Here is an 11,078-nt window from a genome sequence, read left to right on the forward strand (position 1 = left end):
CGCGTCTCAGTCTCACGCAGGAATCGTCTGATTTACATGCGCACGACTGCAGGATTGTGCCGGAGAAGCTCTAACACGTCTAATTGTCAGGAGTGACGTCTCATGAAATTCAAATGTGTAATGCCTGCATGAGATTTGTTCCGCTGGCGATTCGCTCCGAGCAACCTGTGAGGAAAAGAGCCATTAAAACCAGAGCACTTCTGAATCTGAATGGATTTTTATACTATTTTAATAGTATTTGGACACTTATAAATGTCTGTTAGATACAGGATATCACAGCAAGTGTCATTTATTGTAAAGAAGCAGCATAAACACAGGTCAGATGTGGTGTTGATGATGGAGCATCTGTGTATCTGCTGGATCTTTTCTCTTCACTAACCTCACTTCTCTGGTGTTTTGGTGATTTTAGAGGCTGGGGAGTAACTAGTTACGTGTAACAGAATTAGGTAACGTAATTACAAAATACATGTAATTCTAATCTGTTACAGTTAATGACAAACAATGTGTAATTAAATTACAGTTACAAAAGGTTGTTACATCTGAATATTTTCACACATACAGATATGATTGATTTCTTTCATAAATTGCAGTGACTGCTCTAAAATATGAAACAAAAAAAATATGTTTTTGACACAATTTGCATTGTTAAAAGCGCTAAATAATATTGACCTGACTTGACTGTTTATTTCCTATTTGGGTTTATGTAAATGCTTTATTTTTTAAGATTTTTTTCCCCAAGGCATTGTTAGATGCCAGTGTTTCCTGTCATAGCTATGCAAAGATTTGATTTCAAAGACAATATCATAACTACACGGCAAAAAATGATTTTCTTACTCAGTGTTTTTGTCCCAACACTGTTCATGTATGATATCAGTTCTGCTCAAGTTCACACAGGTGTAGAGAATCACATTAACTAGCAGCCTGATCCACTAACTAACCACAAACACACAATACTGACCGTCTTCAGCTTCAACATCTATTGATTTAGCAGTTCAAACAACATGTTTTGCTTCTGTTTGATATTTTGCTGTGATATTTTCTCTAACTCTACAGGATGTACGTGAGCAGTTTCAAATTTGATAAAATAGAAATAACGATATAAAAATACATTAGCACTGTCAAAAGATTGTAATAAATATCTTGTGTGTCAAACTGAATGTGACACTGATAGTGGAGCGTTTTTCAAAGAATCAAGACTCCAGACATCCAGCTAACAACTTTAGCTTATACAAACCTTAAATGGAGTCTGTTGTTCATGCACAATATTGATTTGTTTTTAGTGGAGTCATTGTAATAATTGCCATTTTAATCATACTATCATGTGTTGTATCAGTTAATGGGAATATTTCAGAGATTTTCAAGTGTCCAAATCTAGTGTACATGCATGAGAACAATCTGAACAGCCCTGACGCAGTCCATCTGCAGCCCTCCGTTTCTCCTGGTTTTGTCCTTTTTATGGCTCTTTGAAGTTGAGTAACAGTGCATTAAGGTTAGAAAGGATCTTCAAAGGTTTTCTGAGTGCTGGCGGTGCTCTCCTCGTCTTCAATATGAAGAGCTTTTAACCTTCAGGAGATGCAGAAGAGTCTTCATCTGTGCTGGATCTCCAGCCAAACGAGTCCAGCTCTGCCGATCACGTCACGTGTCTCTAGATGTGCTTGATTAATAAACCATATGTGACCCTGGAGCACAAAAGCAGTCATAAATAACACGGATACACTGCAAAACATTATATTCTTACTCAGTGTTTGTCTTGTTTTCTAGTATAAATATCTAAACATTCTTGAATCAAGATGCATTTACTGTACAAGTAACATGATTTAATATATTAAGCCTTGTCTAAAAAAAATAATCAAAATTTAGTTCGATTTTGCTTAAAACAAGCAGAAATATCTGCCAATGGAGTAAGAAAAATAATCTTAATTCAAAGGCTGAACAAGATTATTTTTCTTGCCCCCTTGGTAGATATTTTTGCTTGTTTTAAGGAAAAACTAATAAAATTAAAAATATTTTATTATAATATTAATATTTTTTCAGCAAACAAGACAATATCTCGTCATTTTACTTGTCAAGTAAATGCATCTTGATTCGATTTTTTTTTTTTTTTATATTTATACTAGAAAACAAGACAAAAACACTAAGTAAGAGAATCATTTTTTGCAGTGTACATTTGTAGCAATAGCCAACAATACATTGTATGGGTCACAATCAAATTATCAAAATGATCCATTTTTCTTTTATGCCAAAAATCATTAGGATATTAAGATCATGTTCCATGAAGATATTTAGTAAATTTCCTACCGTAAATATATCAAAACGTCATTTTTGATTAGTAATATGCATTGCTAAGAACTTCATTTGAACAACTTTAAAGGAGATTTTCTCAATATTTAGATTTTTTTGCTCCCTCAGATTCCAGATTTTCAAATAGTTGTATCTCAGCCAGATATTGTCCTATTCTAAAGATTATTTATTCAGCTTTCAGATGATGTATAAATCTCAATTTAAATAAATTGACCCTTATGACTGGTTTTGTGCTCCAGGGTCAGATATAAAACTAACAACTCTGAAAATATTGTGGTACTTTTCATGAAAGAAGAGTCTTTCCGACATGAAAATGAATCCGGTAGAGCTGTGTCATTTCTCAAGATGCATGAAAGAGACGCTTTAAAACATCAAACAGGTGAGGAAGAGCGTCTCCTGAGAGGAACAATGAGAGTGAAGTTACAAAGAGAGAAGCACCCCTCAGATCTAAACACATGACGGTGTTTTGTCATCTTAGAGAGAGACTCCTTCAGAACATCCAGAGCTCTTCGTACAGCCCACATAAGAGCCACGAATATTCAAAACAATACGAGACTCCGAGTCCATTAAACATCTCTAAAATCTCGACCCACGCTAGCCGTGTGGTCTGTCTGTGTGTTAATGTGTGTGTGCTCCCCACTGAACAGCACTTCTGCCTCCTCTATTAGCTTTTATGAGTTTGCAACAATTGTAAAACATTGGATTTATTTGCCTCTGTGGAGATATAGCAGCACCTGTGTGTATTTTAAATGGCTGATCTGCTGAGGATTTTGTGGCTTGTGGTGTTTGGATGGGAATGGGAATGTAAACTAATTCCTCGGCTATTGAATAGATTAAGACATCTGCGCTGATGTGCTCACATTATTTAGCATTTCTCAATACAATAGTGCTGCGATCTCACAGGACACCTCGCAGCTTCATCCATGAGTTTAAATGAATGCACAGTATTTGTCTCCTTTAGATATCAAGAAGGTAGTTCACTTTATTCTTCACGTAAAAATGGACGCGGCCATTCGTAAATTTGATGGATCTCGCTCTCATTTGCTTCCAGCTATTTTTAGCTGTACAAAACCACTCATTTTGTCTTACCATATTTTAGTGTATTATCTTAATTATGAACACTGGTTTGTAATGCAGACAGCTTTACCGTTTACTGCACGTTGTTATTCTTCTCGTTAATTCCCTATGAACCGGAAGTCTTACACATAGGCCTTCCGGGTTTAGGAATAAGGTGGATATTGCAGATTAATCCAGCAGTCCTGATTTTAAGTATGCATCGACATGCAAGTTTACTCGATTCACACAGTATGTGTTTTTGCTTTGAAAAATGAGTGGAATGGGGGAAATATGCAAGGTCTCAAGACGCGTTTTTTAAAAAGTTGAACTTATTTGAACTTGCGTGGCATGTTTTTAGAATGCAGTTTCATCCAGAAGATGCTGCCGTTATATGGGACATGTCCTGGCCAGGATTTCTGTATTTGAGGAGTTCAGATGCAAAAGATCCTATGTGTAAGTTCAGTCATTTCACTTTAATGCCAATGAATAGGTTCTTTTCATTGCCATTTAAAAACTGAACATAAACATAGGCGCCCGAGAAAAATGCTAATTTTAGAAGAACATTTTAAATGGCACTTAGAGGCTTTTGCATCTCAACTCTTCATTTGGCTCTGTTTTCCTGTTGTCATACTTGCTAAAGGTGATGATGATCGAAATGATCGACCAATAACATGTAGGCATTGTACATAATCGACCAATCATGGTGCGTGAGAAGGCGGGATCTACAGAGAACGGTCAAAGCGATGCAAATATGTGTATAGAATAGAATAGATTTTTATTGTCATTGTTTTGAACAACAAAAGACTGTTTAGAAGCTCACAAGGTTTTGGCATAATAGACAAACATAAATAGATACAAATAGAAACTAAAATAGACAAGAAGAGAGGTATTCCAAAAAGTAATATTGAGGGGTGAGAACCAGAAAGGTTTTTTTTTAACTTTACTGGAGAGCCAAAACAGAAATTTGATCCATAAAATAGTTTGATCTGACTTTGTTTACTTATTTCAATTGTTTAATAATAAAAAATTGTACACTCATGGATACAGTACTTTTGCCAGTAGAAAGAGCTCATTAAGAGCTTTCATTTGATATATCTCCATTTCACCAAAAATGTCACTTATGCCGTTCTGGTTCTCATCCCTCGTTATATACAATGGTTACTGCAAGATATAGTGCACACTGGAACAAATTAAACCAGAACAACAGTGCAGAATACAGTATACATAGTACTGTTGTATACTATAGGAATGTATATCAGGAAATATGAATAATAAACATAAGTGTAACAGCATAAGATTATATGTTAGGTGTGTCTGTTTGACTTGATTCGCCAGTGCACAGATCAATTGTTGTAGACTGAAAAAAATTATTTTCTTACTTAGTATTTTTGTCTTGTTTTCTAGTATAAATATCTAAACTGGCAGTATCCTGGCAAGGATGTATCCCGTAAAAATGTTGCGAATGCAATGATCAAACATATCCATCTAGTGCGTGTTTGAATAGAAAAAAAAACGACGGAAAAGCAGTGCAATGGAAAAATGCATTCTGTGTGAACGGCCCTAGTTTTGCATTCTACATGAACTTTGGAAATGGTGTCGTTTAGTAACACACTGTGATTCTCTGTTTGCAGGGGTGATCCGCGAGACGTACCACCGAGACCGCGATCAGATGGTTCCCGTCACGCTCCTGGCCATCGCCATCATCCTCGCCTTCGTCATGGGTGCCATCTTCTCCGGCATCGTAGTCTATTGTGTGTGTGACCACCACCGCCGGCGTGACTTCGAGCTGCCCGGCCGCAAAGACAAGGACTCGGTCCAGTCCCGACGGGGCTCCATGAACAGCGTCACCAAGCTGACGGGGCTCTTCGAGATGCAAGCCAAGGATGGCCGGGCGGAGGCCATTCTGACCCCGCTCATGCACAACGGCCGCTTGGCCAACGGAAAGATGCTTATCAAAGCCGACCAGCACTTAGATCTGACCGCTCTGCCCACGCCCGAATCCACTCCCATGCAGCCCCGGCGCAAACCCAGCCGAGGCAGCCGCGAATGGGAGCGCAACCAGAACCTGATCAACGCCTGCACCAAAGACTTGCCCTCCATGTGCTCCCCGGTCATCCCCACAGATCTGCCGCTGCGGGCATCTCCGGGCCACATCCCAAGCGTGGTGGTGCTGCCTTTGCCCCAACACCAGCATGAGTATGTAGAACAACCTCACCGCGGAGAGCTCGCCGATGACCAGGCATCCACTCTGGAATACAAGTCCCTCAGGAGCCCGGATAGCGAGAGAGCACCTCCAAGAGTCCCCCAGCGAGAGGCATCTCTGGGCCCCATGGTTCCTCAGATGGGCAAGAGGCTAGAAGTGCATTCGTCTGTCTACGGCCGCGGCTATCCCATGAGCTCGGGCCTCAAAAAACAACACAATACCAACTCATCCAACTCATCCCACATGTCCAGGAACCACAGTTTCCGTGTGGAGACACCTCCTCCGCCGGCTCCGCAGCGGGTGGACTCCATGCATGTCACCTCTCCGCCGCCGATCCTCGGTCTGTCGCGCCATCCCAGCCTGAGTTCATACGGCTCTCTCTCCAGGCATCTCAAGCCTGACGTTCCTCCTAAACCCAATCTGGTGTCCCTTTCCACGAAAGCCAAGTCCGGAGACTCCTGCACATAATCGGGCGGGATGAGAGACGGGGAATGTGAAAGTGCGTTTGCTTTGTACAGCTGTGTGTACAGGAAATGCAACTCACTTTTCTTTTGTTTGTTTTGTATATTTTGTAATACATGTGGAGCTCAGGCTGATGCGTCTCTGTTCCCGGAGGATGCAAAAGGAGGAACTCCGGGCTTCATTGTTGCCAAAAGCACACCGGGAACGGGTGCAGAAGCTACGAGAGACGCCACGGTTATCAAGCACTTGGACGCACCGTCAGGAGTCGAAGCTGGAGTTTACAATGAAAAACTGTGAAAAGCTACCGCCTGGACAAAGCAATCGAGTTCTGCCTTCGCGCAAGAGTTGAACACGTCTACTGAAAACATCGACTGAATAACACGTGACTGTTAATACTAATAGCGGGTTGTATTTATTTTTAGTAAAGTGCTTTTGCAGAGAGAGAGCGTCTCTTTTAGGCTCGACTGAGACGGGAACGATCGTTTTAATTTGAATTAATCTATTTAAAGTCATTAAACTGGAGCCAGTACTTCTGTCCACTAACTCTTGCTAAGCAAAGTCAGAGACGACTCCGGAAGCCTGGAATATTTCTCGAGCCGTGCCAGAGGGGCTTGTGGGTAGAGCTTACAGCCCACAGACAGGAACTCCTCGATCTCACCTCTTCATAGAAAGTCCATCCGAGTGCCATTCTCGCCGCACTCAAGACGCTTTCAGACGGACGTTTTCCTCTCATTCATGTCCAAACAACCCTGTTTTTCTCCTTCCACCTGTAAATTTGTGCCTTACACCCGAGTAGTGAAGCGTTTGTTAGCTGTTAACTGTCGTAGTTCTTATGATGACGTTTGTTTCCCTTGTTTGATTATAAAAAAGAAACAAAAAAACATGTAATTGAAGAATGTAGGTGTTGTCGTCGACTCTGGTCCCTTTGCTAACCACAAATGGCTTTGTGCTTGATTTCTAATTGTGCCAATGAATCGTCGGAGTCGGCCCTCTCATTGTGCTGGAAGAATGTCTGATTTTGTTTTCCTTTGTCCTTTTTTACTTTCACAAAGTCAAGATGATGTTTTACACTGTTTGTAGATGACTTGTTGTGTATCGGGCTGCTTCAAGGCAATAAGAGAAAAACACACAAACGAATCGGATATGACGTTTCTCCCAAACACACACACACACACACACACACACACACACACACACAAGCTTTCTAATGTACATGATCAAACACAGTTTTTAGACAGTGAATACAGGCTGGCTCCTGTGTAGATATGCACTCCAATAATATTAGGAAACAGATTAATGTTTTCAATGTTTGTGACAGATTCCGATTAATATAATTTTCTAGCTCTATGGTTGTGATGTAATACGAGGGATTGTTATTTAACTATTTTGACACACGTTCAGGAATCTAGTTTTGGCTTTGTAGATGTTGAATTCACCCAGTTCTCTGAATCGATCCGCTCCGGCAGTAGCGAACGGAGCTCGAGGTTCCCAAGCTGGTGCCTTTCTAGACGCCACTAGACTCTGGAAGTGGAGTTTGTACTCTTGTATGATATGGTTTTGTCACCGGCCCTCTCCCACATCTGATTCACAGCTAAATATATGTTGTAAAGAAATTCTCTAATAAATGGAAAGTAATAAAAACATTTCAGATTCTTGTCACAGAGCTTGTGTTTTTTGTGAAAGTGAGACAAACGTCTTCATGTCTCGATGAGTGCTTTAGGTAAGCGTCGTCACATGAGGGTTTGGCACCTCCGCAGCAAAGACGCGATTGTTTGGCGTCTCTAACCATGAATAAATACGCCGATAAGAATCGCTCTGGAGCCCCGTGTGGCCCTTCCAGACGCCCGTCTTCAGACGCGATGACAGATTAAATGTTTTTGGAGCATTAAAGGTCTCAGGTGTCCTGTGCCTTTGCCTCAACATGCTCTGTTTGCTCAAGACTCTTGTCTTCACTGTTAGGGAACTTGGTTACTAACTACCCGCTTTGTGTTCTGTAAACAGAGCCTGAATCAGCTGAGATCCACACAATGGCTTTGACCTCCAGAACTCGATTGTTTACACTTGCGATGCAGATCTGAGCGAACGCCGCTGATTCACAGTCTGAACCTCCAGCATCTGATATCTGCTAATGACCATTTCTGCCGCTGTCGTACTCATTTCACTCGTGTAGTTGAATAAAGCAGCCGTTTAATTGACGTCATCGGATAACTAATACTGGAGTCAAACCTCAGAGGATCCTGAATAAATCACATTTACTTCCTTTTGAACCCTACAAGCGCTGTATGATGTGAACCTGTCACAGAGAGAATAAGTCAGTGCCTTGTAATAAATCACATTCATAACCCGTGACATTTCACTCTCAAGATGTTTCACTGCAATCCCTGTTCATATTTCCATTGCAATAAAAGTCAGATTTTAGACACATGGACGCTACAGGCAAACCATTGTGTGTTTATGCACTGGTCAGTGTTGTGATTTGGGGCTTTTCATAACATGTTTGTTTCAGACTAGTGAAAAGAAAATATGTAAAATACACATTTGAGTGTTCATTTGAATTCCAATCCATATCTTTTAAAGAGTTTTTTTCTCTTACAAACACCAAACTACTTCATTTTATTCCTCTCTATGTTCTGAACGTTTGTTCATATTTCATTCACACTGATTTGTACAACATTTCACTCCTAAAAACATGGTGAAAATGTTTATTTTCTGTCTGTTGACAGTATTTTTTTTATTTATGGAGTGATAAAAAGTGAAATCCAAAATCCCCTTTGGAAAAACCTTTTAACTGTCAACAAAATCAAAAAGTTTTGAACCTGGCTTTATCCAATCTTCAGACATTAATGTGCTGGTAATGTATGCAAATTATTGCAAAATCTACATTTACATTGACCCTGGACCACAAAAACCAGTCATAAGTATACAGTCTATTTATACATCATCTGAAAGCTGAATAAATAATCTCTCCATTGATGTATGGTTTGTTATGATAGGACAATATTTAACTGAGATACAATTATTTGACTATTTGAGGGAGCAAAAAAATCTAAATATTGAGAAAATCTCCTTTAAAGTTGTTCAAATGAAGTTCTTAGCAATGCATATTACTAATCAAAAATGAAGTTTTGATATATTTATGGTAGGAAATTTACTAAATATCTTGATGGAACATGATCTTAATATCCTAATGATTTTTGGCATAAAAGAGAAATGTATAATTTTGATCCATACAATGTATTGTTGTCTATTGCTACAAATATACCTGTGTTACTCATGACTGCTTTTGTGCTGCAGGGACACATTTATGCATTTGGCAGATGCTTTTATCCAAAGCGCCTCACATTGCATTCAGGTTGTATATTTGATCAGTAAATGCATTCCCTGGGAATCGAACCAATGACCTTGCCATTGCTTTCACCAGAATCTAATATTTGAGTTACAGCAATATTTGATTAGATAATGCCTCATTTCCATATTTAAACATAAAATAAAAAAATTAAAAAAATTGCAACGAATGTAATTGGAGATCTGTTATAGTGTTTCGTCCAAGAGTGAAAGTGTTCAGTCTGTGCTGATGGTGTCAGTAGTTCATCACACACTTTCATGAGACTCTGACTGTAACTCAACCATACAGTAATGATGAAGATCAGCACCAGACTCTATAAATGAACGAGTGAAAGCATTCAGACATGTTTACATCTAAAATGAGCAGTTTTCCAGACCATGTGATGTTCAGACCTCCGGCGTGGAGTAAATCCCTGGACCGCGGCGATGGAGGGATGTAAGCCACGGCGCTCGGGGATAAAGCGGCTGGCACCGGGATCAAAACGAGATGCTCTACTTTGCCTCGGCTTGTAAAACTCTCAGGCATAAGAGCGTGAAGCTGCTTGAGAAGCGTGAGTTTGCTGAAGTGATACGAGCCGCTCAAATCCCTCCAACCACAACAAAGCCAGACCCTGTGAGCCTGTGTGAACGCGTTTGAGACGTGTTTCTGAGCTCTCAGTCGTGTTTCAGAGAGCAGATCGTCTGTGACAGGCAGCAGAGTTTCTGCTGAAGGTCGTGACCTCGTCTCCTGAAGGAAGCTCGCTTTGAGTCCGCCGTGTTTTATCCCAGAATGCTTCATCTCTGCTGCCAGAAACCAGCCGTTCTCAAATGTTTTATCAGTCTGTCCCAGCTAACAGGGAACATTTTTAAAGTTATATAACTGTTAGATAACATTCTTAAAGTAATGTTTATGGAATGCACTTATAACTGAAATTTGACATTCTCAAAGATGAGAGAAAATATTCTTAGATCAATATTTTCTGAACATCCTTTTGATGTTGTTTGTACTTGAAAAATTTTCATAACCTTTAAAATGTTCAGATCAAAATCTGGACATTTTAAAATAATGTTCCTTACAAAATTCTTATAACCTAAATTTGTTAAACCCCTTATTTTTATTTATTTTGAAGTTGCCCTGAGATTTTAAGCTAATATTTAAATAATTTATCAACACGTTCACAGTTCTCTTATTTCATTTAATGGTCACATGGCATGCAGATAAACAAAGAAATATTTCATTTTTTATTGTTTCTGTTTTAGAATTATTTTACATGTACATCTTTTTGATTTCATTCATTATTAGCTGATCAATTATTAGGAAGCTGATCAAAATGAGGAAGATTAGGAGAACATGAGGCGATTCTCAGGTGTGTGAGGCTCAGACTCCGAGCGGTGTTTGTCTCAGAGATCCGCAGGGATCAGATGCGCTGGAGGACAGACTCGCTCCTCTTAAGAACTCATTTCAGCACGAGCTGAAGGTCAGATGGATTTTCTGTCTCCGAGGAAATGATTTCCAGAGCGGCGGCGTTGAATCCTGTTAACAGCAGCACTTCAGAATGAGTGATTCCGTCATTGAACATGAGAGGACGCGGCCTAACGACTCCATGCTTGATTACTGAGCTTAATTAACACATTTACAGGATCAGTTATATTACTGTTCCTATTCTAAAGCATTAATGATTCATCTGAAATACATGAATATAGACGTGTATATATGTGACTGCAAAACCAG

At 39.7% G+C, this 11,078-nt stretch overlaps 1 protein-coding gene across 3 annotated transcripts in view; it reads left to right on the forward strand.

The window, feature by feature from the left end:
* The window catches only part of LOC306848934 (semaphorin-6A-like), an 88,340-nt gene extending 80,663 nt beyond the window's left edge, over positions 1–7,677 (forward strand). For all 3 annotated transcript variants that reach the window (XM_079383724.1, XM_079383723.1, XM_079383725.1), the window contains one exon: positions 4,989–7,677. In XM_079383724.1, the coding sequence (XP_079239850.1) occupies positions 4,989–6,028 (1,040 nt within the window). In that variant the 3' untranslated portion in view covers positions 6,029–7,677. The remainder of the gene's footprint in view (positions 1–4,988) is intronic.
* Positions 7,678–11,078: the final 3,401 nt, after the last annotated feature.

The sequence above is a fragment of the Barbus barbus genome (genome assembly GCF_936440315.1).
Source record: "Barbus barbus genome assembly, chromosome: 29".
In the NCBI taxonomy this organism is placed as follows: Eukaryota; Metazoa; Chordata; class Actinopteri; order Cypriniformes; family Cyprinidae; genus Barbus; species Barbus barbus.